Source organism: Thamnophis sirtalis, unplaced genomic scaffold (genome assembly GCF_051295495.1).
Source record: "Thamnophis sirtalis isolate CommonGarterSnake01/CBP01778 unplaced genomic scaffold, rThaSir2_p1.2 scaffold_8, whole genome shotgun sequence".
NCBI classification, from domain to species: domain Eukaryota; kingdom Metazoa; phylum Chordata; class Lepidosauria; order Squamata; family Natricidae; genus Thamnophis; species Thamnophis sirtalis.
The window spans coordinates 55,197,542-55,217,041 of NW_028261388.1; the positions used below are offsets into that span (position 1 = coordinate 55,197,542).

The 19,500-nt window shown below is 35.3% G+C and overlaps 1 protein-coding gene across 1 annotated transcript; it reads left to right on the forward strand.

Moving 5' to 3' along the window:
* The first annotated feature begins 31 nt into the window (after positions 1 to 31).
* On the forward strand, positions 32 to 16,357 carry NDUFV3 (NADH:ubiquinone oxidoreductase subunit V3). The gene is made up of 4 exons (XM_014063966.2): positions 32 to 226; positions 2,455 to 2,545; positions 6,639 to 7,307; positions 10,798 to 16,357. The coding sequence occupies exons 1-4, from the start codon at positions 119 to 121 to the stop codon at positions 10,962 to 10,964; spliced, it is 1,035 nt and encodes a 344-aa protein (XP_013919441.2). The 5' UTR covers positions 32 to 118; the 3' UTR covers positions 10,965 to 16,357.
* Positions 16,358 to 19,500: the final 3,143 nt, after the last annotated feature.

The following is a 19,500-nucleotide window of genomic DNA, read 5'->3' on the forward strand; positions in this document are numbered from 1 at the left end:
AACTAAAGGGAACTCTCCATTCCAGCTCCCGCCGCTACTAAGCAACACAATCACCTCCTACCCACGTGAGGGGCGTACAGTACGTGCCACCGGACGGCGGTTCCGGAAGGAAAATGGGATGGGAACCTTTTCTTTGCGGCCAAAGGAGGACACCGGACAGGTTTTGGGAGACGCCAAGATGGCGGCCTCCCTGGTGACTCGCTACGGTCGTGTGGCGGCGTTTAAGGTAATGGAGAATTCGATTCATTAAGGAGTTACTTGTGGATTCCGTTTTCCTATTAGGTGTCCGCCTGTAGCCAGGAGCAGTTGCTCTGTCATATGTCTGTGCCAGTAATTATTTATTGTCTGTCTGGATTTGACCTGAAGTTGAAGCTGATATAATTTGATTCAGGACATCTAATTTTACTCGGGGTATCTACTACTATCTTGATGTAGACTGTACGCGAGGATTATTTTCCAGTCTGCAAGGCGAAGAATAAACTGTTAGCGAGTAAAAACATAACCAAGAAGGGTTACAATTCTTATCTTATAAATTGTCGTGAATCTCAGCCCACTTTATCAAATGCATAGCTAATAGTTTTGAGAAAAAACTGAAATGAACATACCCTTGGGGCAGGGAAGAGAAAAAGAGCCATAGAGACCGAAAGATAGAGACTAGAAGCAGTGTTATAAAGAAAATGTTAAGATTTCATATGCAGCACCTTGAGCTCTTGGATTCAGTTGTGGCTAGAGTGAATTTTATTTTGAAAGTTGCCTGAAATGAGAGGTTTCAAGCAATACGGTAATATGTATTTCTTTGCTTGAGAGAGTAGATAAAACTGACAAAAAAAATATTCTAATTGTTTTAGTATAATTAGGACAGGAATATTTGTGGTATCCAAATTTTCTCTCTGACAATATTTTACTTATTGAAGGGTGGACCAGTTGTAGTTTCTGATGAGTATGATGTTAGGATCTGATGTTGCTTGAGTTCTTGCAGAGTTCTGGCTGAATTGACTTGAATTTTACTTATCAACTCATTTCTTAATAGAATCGAATAGGAATAGAATATTTATTTGGCCAAGTGTGATTAGACACACAATGCAGAAGCTCTCAATGAACATAGTCATAATAATCATAGTAATGATACCAATAACAGGCCACTAAAGATAAGGATAATACTAATACCATAAATATGGGTAAATACATAGACATTTGACAGTACTGTGAGAGTTAGGTGTTCAGCAGTGATTGCACAAGGGAAAACAGTTACAGTACTATTTCCAGCTTGGGTCTAGTTGTTTTGGCATGCAATGCACTATAACAGACTCCTGAGGGGAGGAGTTGAACAGTTTGTGTCCAGAATGTGAGGAGTCTGTAGATATTTTCTCAGCCCTTCTGACTCTGCAATATGCACGTCTTCTATGGCAGGCAGGCAGGTTGGTTGCAGTTGTTCTTTCTGCAGCCCTAAGTATCTGTTGGAGTCCTACCTATCCTATTTATTGCTGTAGCAAACCAGACAGTTATAAAAGTACAAATAATTCCTCAGACTCAATTATTAGCTGCTAATTAATACTTATCTGTTGAATAAATATCAACAGCTCCTGGGTCAAAGAACATTCTTTGTTGTGCCTTTTTAATGGGAGGTTATGGAACCCCAAAATTTTAAGGACTTTACTGCCGATACTGTGCAGTCAAATATAGTAAGAGGTGGTAGAATAGAAGGGCTCCTAAAACCCACTCTCAGTTTTAAGCATGTGTAGTTCCAGGTTGTTCCGCCTGCATCACCATTCAACCTCCCATTCATATGCAGACTAATCATCATATTGAATGAGACCAATGACTCTTGTATCATTTGAAAACTTCAATACTTTAACAGAGGGATCCCTAAAGATGCAATAGTTGATACAGAGACAGAAGATACCCTGAGGAGCATCTGTGCTAATTACCTGGGTATTAAATGTAATTTCATCTGTTGCTTCCTACCCATATGGCTGATGGTTATTCACACAACCATTGCAGTATCCCCATGATCACATGATCAAAATTCAGATGCTTGGCAACTGACTCACATTTATGACAGTTGCATGCCTCGGGGTCATGCAACCTTCTGACTATTAAAATCAATGGGGAAGACAGATTCACTTAACAACCAGGTTACTAATTTATCAACTGCAGTGATTCACTTAACAACTGTGGCAAGAAATGTTGTAAAATGGGGCAAAATTCACTTAAAACTGTCTCACATAACATAAATGTTTTGCTCAATTATGGTCGTAAGTCAAGAATTACCTTTTGTATAGTAACAAGCCTTTCCTTTAACTGAAAATAAGATTTTAGAATGTTTCACAAGGAATTTTTAAGCTATTTTATTATCACTATTTCATGAGCTTGTTATTGTATGCCTTACATATTTTTGAAAAATACATGCTAATTAAAAAAATGTTCATCAAGTATTTTTCCTGATTCTTATAGGCTGTATCACAGCAAGCATGGGGTGTACGAAGTATGCCTTCTCTTTATCTCTGCACCAAACCAGGTAATTCTAAAAAAGGCATCCCAAAAGGTAAGACAATCTAAAATATTTATTGCCAAGGAAAATATTTATTATTGAAACAACATTAATTAAGCAATTGCTATTTTTCATGTTTTGTAGAATGTGAAGATTTAATATGAAAATACATTATGCTGATATGTTGGTTTTGTTATAAGATGAATGTTTTTACTCAAAAGAATTACATTTAAAACTAAAATAAAATATTATTGCACTGCCATTCCATGAACCATAATTCCCATGGGAAAATCCATTAAATGGAAAGGAAAAAAGTCACCCACGTTTATTCTTCTCCCCCTCCCTCGCCCCTCCTCTCTCTCTCTCTCTCTCACACACACATACACCGAGTCTTCTTTCCTCATCCATGCAATTCTACATTATCCTTTTTTTCCCTTTCTGCCTGCCTCTTCCTGTTCTTAGAGCTGACTCTGTAGGAATTAATATTTAAGCAAACTTCTCAGTAGTATCAGTGAAAGCTGTTAAAAATCCTATTTGATAGATATATGTAAATATTTTATTTTTAAACAATGGTATGGGTTCTCATAGGCAAAATAAAGAGACTAAATAAATTCTATCTGTTCAATAACTATCATATCATTCAAATCACATAACAAAAACGCAAGCTATGAATCTCTGATATCATAGACAAGAGGCCTGACATCTAACCAAATATGAAGACTTTCACAAGCCTTTAAATTATCCTTTCCAATGTAATGACCTCAAGATATGATGGGATTGTAATTCCATGCTAATTTTGAATGTTAGGAGTTATAGACCCAAAATATATGGGAAAGTACTTATTTATTTTTAAATATGACTATATAGAAATTTAATATCTTTATACAATATTAAGCAATGAAATTGGATATTAATTAGCACACTTGAGTGTAGTCTTTTCCTGCTATTGGTAGAACTGTAATATAGGTCTGATTAAAATATCTTGCTTTTCTTTATGAAATATCTCATCAGAAAATTCTCAGGATTTTGGCAGCAAAAAATCTTTAACTGTCTTATACCACTCAATGTGGATCCATCCATTCCAAGTGTTTTATCACTTTCCATTTAAAAAAATATTTATTTTATATCCTACCTACCTGTACCTACAAAGAGAGGAGCAAATAAAAATTATTTTTTGTGTCATCTAACTTTAGCAGGTTAACTTTATTTTAAAAGGCCTTTATATCTTCATTTCATGCATTCTTTGATTTGCTGCATAATACTGGATAAAAATTTTAAAAATTGACTTGCTAAACATAAACTTGATAGTATAATGGTATTATATAACTCTATACAAATCCAGGTTTAAAGAGTAATGTGACTCAGAATATACATGAATGCCCACATAACATCTATTGAAAATACCTTATAGGAGCTGCATCTTTTTTTTTGATCCATGTGACTACCCTCTGCCACTGATGCTTTCTTTAAGGATCTCATAGGAAGAGCTAAGTGCATGCCCATACATGCTATTCTCAGGCATGTCAGTGAAGATAACCTGGAAGTTACTAGAATACAGTGGCACACATAATGTTGGGTGGTTCTGGGTTTGCAGGTTTTATAACCCTGTTGCACAAGCTGCACTGGCTTTCAATTTCCTCCCTAGTGCAATTCAAATTGATAGTCATTAACTTTAAAGTTCTATGTGGTATAAAACAGGCCATTTGCGAAGCTGCCTCTCTTTGAAGGTATCAGTCATCAATGTGATTGGATAGAATGGGCACGCTTTAGGTCCCTTCTCTGAAATATTTTCATCTAGTGGGACCTAGGAAGTATGCCTTTTCCATAGCTGTCCCTAACTTATGGAACACACTTTCCTGGCAATGTGACAGACTCCCACCCTGTTAGGCTTCCAGAAAGCAAATAAAACTGCAGGCATTACAGTAAATAGGTGGAGCCTGCGGAGAGTTGTTCAAGTGCCCAGGAAGGTTGATGGAAGTGCGAGTTTCTAGTTTTTTATGTTTTTACTATTTTTATAATTTTATTGTTGTGAAAGTTGTTTTAAAATAAAGGGCCATACAAATCTTAAATTAATTAAGAAATATATAATATTTAATTTGATTCTATATGAGATCATAGAAAGTCTGAAAGAAATTTACTGTTCTGCATGATATAATGAATGAATGCTATCTGGAAAATAGTCTCTGGAAAATTCATAATCACACTGACTTTAAAATATTGCCTGCATGAATGCCAGCATTTTTCCTTAACAGTTTTAAAAGCTGCTTTTTTTCCTGCATCATGAACTATAACATTCTATATAGCAATTTCTAACAACTTTTAATATATGTAGTTCAAGAAAAAACATTTATATCATTAGGGTTTCAATAAGTCAGAACTTGACAACTTAAGTAGCTATGATTTTTTAATTAAAATTAACATGATTTAATATTCAGGTTTCAAAAAATGCAGCATAATTGGTTTTTGTGTATCATGCTTTAAAATATTTATTCTCTATTTATTACAGTTGGATGATTAATGCAGCATAATGTCTATGATGTTAAGTTCTGTAACTCTATTTTATCTAACAGTTCTAAAATAATTATTAAAAGCTCATATTGTCTTTATCAAAAAGTTTGTCAGTTATTTGAGTAGCTTGAAAAAAATGAAGACAGAGAACGACTTAAAAAGCATTAGAACTTAATCTTCTCATGGTTTTCCAGTGCTATAATGTGGAACTAAAGAAGCAAAATTGTTTTGTGCTAATAAACCTTGTAAGCATCACTAATATGCATAAATACCTCTTTCCAAAAACATTAAAAAGGATTTAGTAATTTGTCATCAATTACTGTTTACGTAAAAAACAAAGCCTCATATCTTTATTTCATTGTTATGCTTTGCATGGTTAAACAGCCTTGAAAACAATTTCTCTGCATACCTGCCATCCAGAGCCGAGGTGGCGCAGTGGTTAAATGCAGCACTGCAGGCTACTTCAGCTGACTGCAGTTCTGCAGTTTGGCTGTTCAAATCTCACCGGCTCAAGGTTGACTCAGCCTTCCATCCTTCCGAGGTGGGTAAAATGAGGACCCGGATTGTTGTTGGGGGCAATATGCTGACTCTGTAAACCGCTTAGAGAGGGCTGAAAGCCCTATGAAGCGGTATATAAGTCTAACTGCTATTGACTTTTCCAGTGAATTTGCACATGTGATATGACCGAAGTAAATCAGACATGATCTTGTGATTTTGTTAATTTATATACATAAATGCATTGATACGTTGAAAAACTAGTTTTATAATTACATAAATTTTATATTATATATCAATAGGTTTATATATGTGTGTGTGTGTGTGTGTGTGTGTGTGTGTGTATATTGTGTATAATATTTAGTCTTGTGTATGTGTATATTATGCATGCACATATATATTGATATCAATATTAGATAACATATAATATCAAACATTAATCACACATCTTCCTCATAGAGGGGCTTTTATTTTATTAATGATATATTTATATATCATATGTTTCAAGTCTATTATATATTCTGAATTATAGATAGATAGATTGATTGATTTGAAACATGATGTTGCTTATCACAGTTGAAATAGTTGAATATTGCAACATGAAATGCAATATGCAGTTGTGGCAATAGGAAAGTGTTCTATTCTACAGATTGGATCAGTGTATGTCTGACAAAGTTTATAAACAGCCAGGTGTCCAAGTGTATCATGCTGATAATATGCTAATAATATTATTCATAGAAGAAACATTTGTTAATGCTTTATATTTATGTTTTTATGGTATTGTAAGATGCCCAGAGTTGCTTTGGATGGTAAGATGGGCCGCATATAAATTTAATTAAAATATTTTAAACTAAAGGACATATTTTAAAGTGTTTTATATTGATATGAAATCTAGTAGATATTTTTCTGAAGCAATGAACTTTGTATCAGTTAATTCCACAGATCAGTTATACCAGAATTACATATCATAGTGATAGCCTTGAAAATATTTATCTAGAAATTATAATATCTTCTGTGCCAACAGAAATTGAAATTAGCCAGCTGGAATTAGTACTGAAAGAGCAAACCCAACTATTAACCTGCCCAAAATGGAGGTTGGTTTTCTTTTAAAAGCTGTCTCCTAATTTTTTCCCACAATTTACAGATAAGGGGAAGGTCATAACTAACTGTAAACCTGATGCAGCTGTAAAATTAACAGATGAAGATCTGAGAAAATTCTTGGCAATGAAAACTTTGGTAATGTTTCCTCAGAAGGCAGAGTTTCCTTTTGAGAGAACACCAGTTTTCTCTTCCACAGAAGGCTTAGGGAAGAGGTTAACAGACGAAGAGCTACTTTCTTCATCAAGTTCTGAATCAGACTCTAGTTCTGATTCTGAAGATGATGACTTCAAAGAGAAGCCACACAGACATAAAGAACTCTGCTGGACAACTGATAACAAGCAGTTAGAATCAGATATGATAAAAACTGCTTCACAACAAAGGTCTAAAGAAATACATTTAAAGAGTAAGAACTTAGGAATAGTGAATGCAGAGAATCAAAAGCCAATAGAAGTTTCGTCTGGAAGCCAGGAAGTATCTCTCTCTGAAACTGATCCACGGAGAACTCAGCTGGTACCTCCACAAAATATATCACAAAATCTGGAACAGGATGAAAAAATTACAAAGAAAATGCAAAAAACTGAGATGCAAGAGAGAATTTTTGAAGAACCACGGCCTGAAGTTTCAAGGGAAAGAATGCCAGTGATAAAAACCACCCTGAAGGAGGAGACCATCCCAGAAGAAGCTCAAATTGAAAAACAAAGCACTCTACAGGGTATCACTTTATCTTCTTCTGCATTAGTTCTGTTGTTGAAAGGATTTATATAGGCAAATGTTCTATATTCTGACTTTCCCATTATTTGAAGTAAAGTCTTGAAATGTTTCTTCCTGCTTTCCTAATGTACTTTCCAAAGAAGGCCTTTTCACATTGCTGATGAACTGTTATACTCCTTTACAGTTACGTTCTCTGGTTCTCCTATTAAGCTTTAAAGGTGCTAATGGAAGATTTGGGGAGGGGGAGGAAACAACATTCTATTTTTGCTACTGTTTCTTGTTTGAAATGTTAAGGGAACTTAGAACATTCAAAACTGTGATGACCACGTGAAAATGTCTTCATAAAAGAAATAACCCTTTATTTGTCCCTACTTGCTAAAGCACACGCTATAGACTTTTGAGTTTTCAAACTTTTCTTCTATCTGCACTTGCTCATAGCTTAATGTTGCTTTTTGTTTGGAACTTGCTGTTTATGTGATACTTTTTACTTTTTTTCACTCCTTCTTGAACCCTTTGATAGATACATAAATCAGTTCTGTAAGGAAACAAGTTTACTTCGACCTTCTTGGAATGTGAAGAAAATTAGTGCCTATAGGTTAGCAAAGATGTCACTGTTAGTGATTTAAGCATTATGATGCATGTTTACATCAGATAGTTTTCTTTCAGCTCTCTTGTTATCTGAATTTTCATTCTCTTTCATTTCTTTAATATTCTTAAAATATTCTCTTAATCTCAAAATACCCCAAATAAATTCCTAAAGTAAACATAATTTTCTTCATATTTTAAAAACCTTCCCATGAAGCTTTCCCTGTTCATTTTTTCTATATTTTAAATTCTGTAGTATATATCAATATGATTTTTAAGATCTATTATTATTTTCAATAATCTAAATCCATTTATATACAAAGAGAAAATACTAGATACCAGTTGTAATATGAATTAACAAATAAAAAACTTAAAATTCAACATGCAAGTCAAAGTGATAAATATCCTCAAAGATTTTGTAGTTTAATACCTAACACCCACACCCAAATCCTCAATTATTTTAAGTTCCAGAAGGGGGCAGCAGTGCCTGGAAAAATAATGGCAGAAAAGAATGTCGTGGCTCTCTTTCAGTTTAGCTTGGCTAGTCTACAAAATTGGAACGGGATAAGAGAAGGTGAAATTTGAAACTTCTAAATCTGGCTATAAATAATAGTCTATTAAAATGCAATTGTATATAGGTAGAGTATTTATAATATAATTAAAAGCCATAGATAAATATTAATAGACATCCAGCTGGAAATAGTACTGTAACTTTCAATTATTTCAGTGGAAGAGGCTTCAACAATTATTAAATATTGCTGTAGAAATACAGAATATTGAACACTGAGAGGTACAGATCCAATATTCCCTGTATATTTACATTAATCTAAATGTTTTAAACACTGTTAAGGACATAAATTATTGAAAAATAATTCAATTCTGTTGTAAAAGTATGCAGTTAATAAAAGAAGATAACATTCATTCCCAAACATTAAAATCCCCTGTCCTGTCAGTATTAAAAATCAATCTGAGTACTTAAGTCTATAAAGAAAGTATCACTAGGAAGAATTGTTAAGTGTCTATCCAGAACATTTGAAGCTCAAAATTTTGGATTATTATCTAGGCCTTTATGATGATATGTTATATGTTATACTTTAAAACTATTTATTTAAAGCATCACTCCTTTTATAATTTATGATGAGGCGGGGCAGAGGGCTAATATGTTGAGTGCAAAACTGAGCCATATAAATTAAGGGTAAATGTGTTCTACTATTGAGAACTGGAGATGATTAGTTTCATGTTACAACCAGATTCCAATCAGTGACAGGATTCATATCATACAAAGTAAATGCATGGTTTGTTTGGTTTTAGCTTTGTACAGTGTGTGAATATATCACTATAGTTTTCAAGCAGTGGTTTATGCTTAAGTCATGCCCTGCCTTCATATTCCAGCAAGTATTCAAAGTGGCAAACAAAACAAAACAAAACACAATTAACGATATAGATAATAATGTTCATTTAGAATGATACAATTAACGATATAGATAATAATGTTCATTTAGAATGATACATAAACCAGGCTTTTCTGGCTCATTCAGCAAACAGTAACTAAATAAATTATGGCTTCATGTCAAACCCAGGTTTTTTTAAAAATAAAATTTCATTGAAGGTTGAACGTATTTGTAGCTTTTGTGAAGTAAAAGAACAATTAGCATGTTTAACACTGTTTATCTGTCTGATGTAAAAACTCCTTTGAAAAGATATGGTTCTGGATTTATAACAGAATATGCATGTTTTGGTTTATATTCTATTGCTAGAAAAACAAACCACTGGTTTGCCTATTTGGTGCTGGAAGCTAATGGAGTTTCAGTTACATGTTTGGAAATGATCATTCCATGTATTTTGGTTTATTCCTGATTTTTAAAAGAACTAACATATTGATAATCAGTTGCAATTTAATACTAGATATTCAAATTTTCTTTAACATTGTTATATTCTTGACTCTGTGAAATGTGGATATGTTTTTCACACATGTAAATCATGTACTTTCACAATCATAATAACTTTTATGTCCAGAACCTGTTCTATGTTACTGTGTTTTCCAGTTACATACTTTCTGAACAACTTCTATTGCTAAAACTATTTGGTATTACTCTGTCTTTCTTTTAAGCTGTCCTTCCTTATCACTAACTTTTATTCTAGCAGCTCAATTCCCAGCATTGCCATCCTATGTCATGTTCCATCTCTATTGTGGGTGTCCTTTTCTTACTATCTTTTTCTTCAAAATTAAAGTAAAATCCAATTAATTTCTGGGAGGTGTTTTTTTTAAAGGATCTACTTCTCTTGTAGCAATCACCAACCCCCTTCGTTGTTTATAATTTTTCTTTAGTTTTCTGAGCTAATATAACTAAGAGGAAAATAGCATACACTTAAGACTTTACAGTTACTTCTTTATGTTTAAAAAAGAATTATTTTATTAACTAGTTGAAAATGGGCTATACAAATGTTGATTTATATTTCAGCATATCTGTAGTCTATCAATATTTACCTTCCCCAGCATTAATATATTCATAATTCTATCTGTATGACACAGAAGCTTTTCTAGGCAAGGATTCTGAGTCCCCTTCACACCTATCCTTCCACTTACAGCTTCCAAATCCCTCTCTCCTCAGTTCCTCCTCCTTCCAAATTGGGAGAAGGTACTTTGCAATACTTTGCTTTGATTGATAGTTCCAGTCCTCACATATTTACCCTACTTACCCAAACTTGGCATCATTCACAACTGAATGGTATGTGTAAGTCTTGAAAGTATTTTTTTTACAACTTATCAAGGTCCGCACAGTGATCATAATTGATAGTAATAACTTTCAGTGGTAGTAATACATCTGCATTTGTATCAAAACCTGATTTCACTAGGAACTTTGCTTCTGTTCTCTGGGTTTACAATATTTTTTTTCTCCTTTTAGTGGCCAGACCATCACCTGAAACTGCTCAAGAAACACATGACATTTCTACCTACAAGAACCTACAGCATCATGAATATCAACCATTCACTTTTGTGGATTTTGATGTTTTGTTGTCAAAATTCAGGCTGCCTCAGCCATCTTCTGGGAGGCTTTCTCCAAGACACTGAATTAATTGTGGGAAATAAATAAATTCTCACAAAATATTATGTTTGTGGGTGTTATAAATTAATATTAGCATTAATTCCTCAGTTATTGCTGATTGTATGACAGATTAGTTCTAATTAAATGATAACTTGATAATTCTCTTAGTTCATGCTACTGTGCAGTATCATAGCACATATGATAAATATATAATCCTGGTTCATAAAATTCATGCATAGTACAAATTAATTGGTATTGAATACTGATGAAGTATTTTTAATTAAATTATGGTGAGTGTATTTGTTTTGCTAAAGATGCAGTTTTAGAAGCCTAGTACCACTTGCTGAATGATGTTATTTTATCTTAAAGTAATATATAATGAATAATGTTATTGTAAAAGATATAAAAGTAATTGGCTTGATGTTTGTAAAAGCCTGATTCTGAGTATGGATGAATGAGGATGGGTTGCCTGCGCTAAAGTAAAGGGAATTGGCATGTAAACACTGTTCCCTTCATTTCTATATGAGATTTAACTTGATATAGAAAATTGTTTTGGAGATGAATATCAAATTAAAGGCTTGAATAGGGGATTGTTCTTTCCAAAATTTGCAACAAAAGCTTGAAAAATTTGCAAAAGCTTGCAAACAGCTGAAGAGGCATTTCTAGGTTTTCACTTTGCCAGATCAGGTAGAAATGAATAAAACAAGAAGAAATCAGTTTCTGCAATTATTTGATATATTAAAAAAAGAATATATCTACATTTGTCTCTTGGCAGTGCTGATATACCTCCTTAATACAACATCATGCTCTAATTTTTCAACCCCTCACTTCTAGTAAACATAATTCTGGGCTCTTGAGATTAATTTTCAAGCATGCTTCATTACCAGTTTTTTTAAAAAAATATTCTCTACAGCAAAAAAATGTGCTTTGCTTTATGTGAGATAAGCATGATTTTAGAGCTGTGTTTATGCTGAAATCTTAGTTCTGAGAGGTATTTTTTGCTTCATGTTTGAAATAACTGCAATAGTAATAATTGTAATTAGTACAAATTTAAGAGCCTTTTTATAATTGAGTTACTATTGCTCACTTTGAAAAATGCTAATTAGTTTCAACTTTAATACATATTAAATTAAACATCTGAACATCTGGGTCAAATCAGAGCTTTAAGATAAACATAGTTAATTGCTTCTGTTAAGATCTAAAATCTGAATTATCTAGCAGTTAAACCTAAGTGATTTAAGAAAAACATTGCAAAGAAGTGTAGAGCATAGAAATATTTTCCCCAGAAATTCTTAAGAACAAGACCTGGAAAAATGATCAGGACCCCACATTCTTCAACACAGGCAGTCCTCGACTCATAGCCATTTGTTTAGTGACTGAAGTTACAATAGCACTGAAAAAAAATGATGATTGTTTTTCACTCAACTGTTGCAGCATCCCCATGGTCATGTGGTCACAATTCAGACAATTAGTAACTGCTATGTTTTCATGATAACTGCACTTTCCCAGTGTTATGTGATCATCTTTTGCAACCTTCTGATGAGCAAAGTCAATAGGGAAATCAGATTCACTTTTCAATCATGTTACTAAGTTAACAATTGCAGTGATTCACTTAGCAATGGTGGCAAGAATAGTCATAAAATGGGGCAAACCTCACTTAACAGCTGACTTGCTTAGCAGCAGAAATCTTGGGCTCAATTATGTCAAGGACTACCTATAGTCAAAGAATAGGTCAGTCCTTATGAGAACCTAAGGAAGACTTTTGGAAGGTATGTCTGTTTTGTTTAATTCTATCCCATTTCTTTGAATTAAAACCAGCAAATGCAAAGCATTACCAATCCATATCCTCCATTATTAATTGTGTATGGACAAGAGTGCACTTAGTATTGAATATTTTAATTTCTGGTTAGTTCCATCTGGGGAAAAACAAATACACTAATATGCAAAAGCTAATACCAGGTTTCCAAGTGTGTTTCACATGTATATTTTTGGGAGAGATTGAATATTCACATCATCTAATTTTTATTTCAGAGCTACTTCATAAATGTACTACATCTAATTATACTAAGTATAGCATATTTAGACTTCAGCAAGGCATTTGACAAGGTGGACCACAATCTACTTGGTAAGCTAGAAAAAAGTGAGATAAGATAGTATCACCATCAGATGGATTTGTAACTGGCTGACAAACCGTACTCAACAGGTAGTCCTTAAGGGTACTACGTCTACATGGAGGGAAGTAAGTAGTGGGGTACCACAAGTTCCATCTTAGGCCCAGAACTCTTCAATATCTTTATAAACAACTTAGATGAGGGAATAGAAGGGGTGTATTTTTGCAGGTTTATGCAACTGCTCCAGAATCTGCTGCAATCTGTATGTGCAAAGTCTGGAAAAAACGTCTTTAATAATATGAAAAGATATGGTTTGTACATATTCATACATGTTCTGAAGCATCCCTGAAGGGCCCTTAAATGTGTCTTCTCAACCATCAAAGAGTTACTGTTGAAATCCAGAAATAACTAGTTTATATAAATTACTAATTATGAATTATAATCAAAACTGTATGCATGTCATTCCCACCACAGTGTTTTATCTCCCATTTCAGGTAGCATACAGCACATTCATTATAGCAACCTACAAAAATCTTTGTATTTCTGTTCTGATTTATGATATAGGTAGTTAGGTCTACTTAAATTTAAAGAAGAAAGGGGGAAAGTTTCTTTTAAATTCACTATAATCTAAAGTCAAGGGTTGTTAAAGCGGGAAGAAAACTTAGCTAACAAGTTTTATAATAAACATTTCTGCTATAGGCAATGAGGAATTGTTCCTTCATTTGCAACTGCTACAAGATGGCATGAGCCACTCCTTTACAATAATACAATAGCAGAGTTGGAAGGGACCTTGGAGGTCTTCTAGTCCAATCCCCTGCCTAAGCAGAAAATCCTATACCGTTTCAGACAAATGGCTATCCAACATCTTAAAGACTTCCAGTGTTGGGGCATTCACAACTTCTGGAGGCAAGCTGTTCCACTGATTACTTGTTCTAACTGTCAGGAAATTTCTCCTTAATTCTAAGTTGCTTCTCTCCTTGATTAGTTTCCACCCATTGCTACCCTCAGGTGCCTTGGAGAATAGTTTGACTCCCTCTTCTTTGTGGCAACCCCTGAGATATTGGAACACTGTTATTATGTCTCCACTAGTCCTTCTTTCTATTAAACTAGACACACCCAGTTCCTGCAACCGTTCTTCATATGTTTTAGCCTCCAGTCCCCTAATCATCTTTGTTGCTCTTTTCTGCACTCTTTCTAGAGTCTCCACACCTTTTCTACATCATGGTGATCAAAACTGAATGCAGTATTCCAAGTGTGGCCTTACCAAGCATTATAAAGTGGTATTAACACTTCACGTGATCTTGATTCCATCCCTCTGTTTATGCAGCCTAGAACTGTGTTGGCTTTTTTGGCAGCTGCTGCAACCCTTTATGGCTACAAATATCATTGGATCTGGTAGAATTCCAACAAGGAGAATAAAATTTGATATCTAAACTAGAAATAGATGAAAGAATGCTATGTAACAGTAAGTTAAGGTTCAAAAACAACAGGATTTTCGGGGGGGGGGATTATATATGTAAATAACTAGATTTTAAAAGGAATGATATTTCCTTAAAGCACAAAATTTCTGTTGCTAAGTAAGACAGTTGTTAAATGAGTTTCTCCCAATTTTATGATCTTTCTTGCCACCATTGTTAAGTGAATCACTGTAATTGTTAAATTAGTAATATGTCTGTTAAGTGAATCTGGCTTCCCCATTGATTTTAATTGTCAGAAGGTTACATGGCCCCAAGGCATGCAACTATCATAAATGTGAGTCAGTTGCCAAGCGTCTAAATTTTGATCATGTGACCATGGGGATGCGGCAATAGTTGCGTGAAAAACCATCAGCCACTTCTTCAGTGCTGTTGTGACTTCAAACAGTCACTAAACTAATGGTTGTAAGTCGAGGATTACTTGTACTTCAAGGTATATTCAGGAGAAGTATAACATTTTGGGCAAATGTTTTTCAAGAAAGCTACTGCATTTCATTTAGGTCATGGGTCCTCAAATTACAGCCTGGGAGACGAATGCGGCCCACCAAAGCCATTAATCCAACCCGCACAGGACCATGAGGCTGCCCTGCCCACATCACCTCGCCCACCCTTCGGCCGAGCACTAGACTTACCTTCGCGAGCCCCACAGGCTGGAACTGAAAGGTAAGACCAATTTTGGTCTGCAGAGACATTCTGGAGGTGGGGGAGGTGAAAAATGAGGCACACAGGTGTCCCAGGAGGCCAAAATACAAGCCATTTTCACCCATTTTTGGCCTGCAGAGACATTCTGGAGATGGTGGACGTGAAAAATGGGGTGCACAGATGCCCCAGGAGGCCACAAACCGGGCTGTTTTCATCTGTTTTGGGCCAAAAACTGAGTTGTTTTTGCCCATTTTTTGTCTGTAGAGATGTTCTGGAGGCAGGGGAGGTGAAAAATGATTTCATGAATTAAATTAAAATATTTTCAACTATTGGCCCATCTGAAACTGAAAAATAAAGGTAAAAATTGGGAAAAAATCGTATATTATTGTATATCTTCAGAGAACCTGTTGGGATGTCAACATTTTAGTCAAAAATTTCTGGCCTCAGACAGATTGGAAATAAATTAACTATGTATATGAAAAATTTATGGAATTTGGAATGAATTCAATATGAAGAAGGAAGATGAAGAAGGGAGTTTTCAGACTGAATTTTGCAATATTTGCTCCCATTCATGACCCAAATGACATCAAAGTTCTCCATTTTTATTTTTGTTCCCCATCACTTCCTGAATTGAAGCTCAACAATTTATAATTGAATGAAAACAATTCTAAAAGTTGAATTTCTTTTTCAATCTGTTTTTACTAAATATTACTAAGCCTTACATTCATACAAAGTATACAAAAGTAGCTCATATTTGGCAACAGCTATAAGGATATTCTGTGCTTTCTATTGGGAAATATGTACAGTTCCTTCTGCAGAGGAATAGCTAATTAAATTTGGGAATATACCTTCTCAAAATAACTATGTATTGAAAAAATACAAATATCTCCCAAAACGTTTAACTTAGAAACCTTACTTGGGTTATAATTCAGTATATAAACTCATAACTGAAACTTGGAGTTCTTTGAACAAAGTTGTTCTAACTTTCCATAAATGTTAAATAAGAGTAGATCTTTAACATCTTGGATAGAAATTACTGTAATTCCTAATCTAGTTATTTATACTGTGCTGATTATTGCTGTTGGGAGGGGGAAAGGAAGGAAGGACATGGATGTTTACAAAAACTCTAGTTTTGAAATGTTATACTCATTTACAACTGATTAAAGAAATATTGGAAAAAATTAGTATGCATTTTAAGTTCTTTGTTTATGGGCAGGATGTATCTTTTCAAAGCTTTCTTTTTCTTTTTTCTCAAAAAAAAAAACCTTAGTAACTTAATACAAATATTAAAATAATTAAGAAAGAAACTAATTGTAGCAGTAGATCTATTGTAGCCAACCTGAGGAAGTCAGTTCCATGAAATCTGGCCATCATCAGAATTATACTGTTAAAAATGAATGCCAGAATTTTCTTGTTCTTTTTTCCTTCTCATAATCTTTTCCTTTCTTTCTAGATTGTATGTCAGTCTATTTTTATTCAATAACTGTTCTGGGTGCCTTTAATAAGAATGAAGGCCATGAGAAGGTCGCACTAGGTGATCACATGACTTTGGGACACAGCAACAGTCATAAATACGAAGCAGTTGCCAAGCATCTGGATTTTGATCACGTGACAATGGGGTTGCTGCAAAAGTTGTAACTGTGAAAAACTGTCATTAGTCACATTTTTCAGTGCTGTTACAACTTTGAACAGCCATTGAACAAACTGTTGTAAGTCAAGGACTACCCATAGATGTTGGAATTGTATACAGTATGTTTAATATATATGTTGAGGGAGATTTTGAGAAAGGGAGGAGAGGAGCGAGTCTAGAAAAAGATAAAACTAAGTGAAGAATAATAAACTTCACCTGAACTATCTGGTGACTCTATTTTTTCTAAAAATGCAAACAATGTGCAAGATCTGGTTATGAAAATCAAGGTACACAGTGAAAAAAAATGGGACTAAGATGAAATATAAGAATGACCATACTAATAACAATGAGTACAACCACTAGCACTGTTCCCTCTAAGGTGCGCGGCTGCGCACGTGGCAAGAAAACACCGCGCAGCCGTTTCTAACCGCGCGCAGTGATTTCTGTCACAGGCAGAAGGGGAATATCTGCTGCCGCCTCCTCCTCCTCCAACAGCACTTCCGGATTTGCCGCCCGACACAGCTGAGGTGAAGCCACCAAAGCTCTGGTCAGCACCCCCGCCCGTGGCAGTGGTACCTCTCCCTCCACGCAGAGCACCTGAGCTGGCCCCTGCGTTATCCCTCCCCCTTCCACCTCTGCCGTGCTTTTGAGGAGCCATGAGGCTGCGGGAGCTAGTAGGAAGGCGGCGGAGGGGGCGGGAGCAGGAAAAAAAGACCTCATGGCTTCTCAAAAGCACGGTGGAGGCGGCGGCAGGGGTAACCCAGAGCCCAGCTGAGGTGCTCCGAGGGGAGGGAGAGGCACCACCACCACTGCCATGGGCAGGGGCTCCTGCGGGAGCTTTGGCTGCTTCACCTCGGCTGCAGCGCTGGGCAGAAAATGTGTTGGTAATGTTGGAGGAGGAGGAGGCGGCGGTGGCAGCAGTTATTCTAGTGGCGGCGGGGGCTCATTGGCATCTTCCGCGGCAGCCCTGCCCCCTGTGAAAAAAAACGAAAATGGATCCACGCAGATGACGTCGCCGCAACATGACTGGAGGAGGAATTCTGGGAGTTGAAGTCCACAAATCTTAAAGCTGTCAGGTTTGAAGACCCCTGGGATTTTTTTTCTAAAGGGTTAGGGGTGCAAGGATCTTGTAACAACACTTTAAGACTTGCATGCTTCAAATGCCAGACTTTCTGAGCCAACATTTTGGTTGCTAAGCAGGACCGTTGTTAAGTGATACTGATATTATATAATACTTTTAATTAAGCGGGTACCTTGAATAAACATAACTTTGAGTTTCAAATAATACTGATTTCGTTGTTGTCTTAGGTGACATCTGTGAAAAAAATTCAGGTGCTCAGGCATGAAAATATGCCGCTCAAACACTATACTTTTCTGCCCACACTGAAAAAAAATTAGAGGGAACATTGACCACCAGCCTTAGGACTGAAAATGAAGTTACTGAAATGAAGAATAACTGCTTCTTTTTTAGGGTCAACTTGCAGCACCAGTTTGGTATAGTGGTTAGGACATCAGACTAGAAATCAGTAATGTAGAACATTGCCTTACAATGGCTAGCATATGGTTTATCTAGTTCAGAGTAGCTTACATTATTGGCAGCAACTTAATAGGGTTCTAGACGGGAGTAGAGCCTTGACTGGGAATAAGAATTGAATCTGGACTCCAGGGTATTCAAAATGCTTGCTCTATTACTAGAATATAGTTTTTCTGCAGGCCAAGGTACATTAATGAAAAACTTCCCTAAGTCACATAGATCTATTAAGTATTTGTTACTGTTTCACAGAGCTGCATATCTTGACATAATGCAAACCAAATAATGTCTGAAATCCAGTGAAGGTTGTGGAGTTCACAGTTGTATACCCGCTGCCTTTTCAAACAGGACTGGAGGATTACATGACTTGTAATATGATTTCTTTAAATTGGATGCCAAATTAGATAGCAAGTTGATGCACAGCATTCCAGTTTGGATCATGAAGAACTTTTCCTCTCCCTGTGCTTTTGACCCTTAAACTATTCATCACCAACCTTTTGTCCAGCAAGAGTTGCTCTCTGTGTTGGAACCCTTTTGACAGAAGGAACAGCTGCAAAGCAACTCCAGGATGAAAAGCACCGATGCACAACCTCATTCTTTTCACCATCATATTTCACTTAATCTCCATACATTATACATAAGAAATGGCAAGGGCTACACTGAAACTCAAGATCCAATTTCAGTTGTCAATAAATTTGATTATGCAAAAAGTGTGTTTGTGCAAGCATAGCATGTTTGTGAATCTGCAAATCCGGAAGCACCAGATTTGTTATAGTAAATTGATTGTCCAAAATGATAATTCAACTAGAAAGGGTAATCAGTTGAATAGTCCTCATAACTAATCTTTAAATATTGGCACAATTCTAATATTCACATACAAATCTTACATATTATTCATATTAGAGAAGATAAACTATCCCAAAAAATATGTTCCCCCAAATGAAGAGCACATGAACTTATGATATTGCACAGAAATCATATTAATTGCTAAATTGTGAGCGATACAAAAGTACCCTTATTGCTAGACTGTGAACACAGGAACTAATATTTTTGTATTTTATAAAACAAAACTGATTTAACTCTGCATATTCTTGATTGTCTTGTAGAAAAGTTAAATATGATACCAAAAGGAAAAGTGGCAATTTAATATCCCTGACTGAAGAGTAGGCTTGG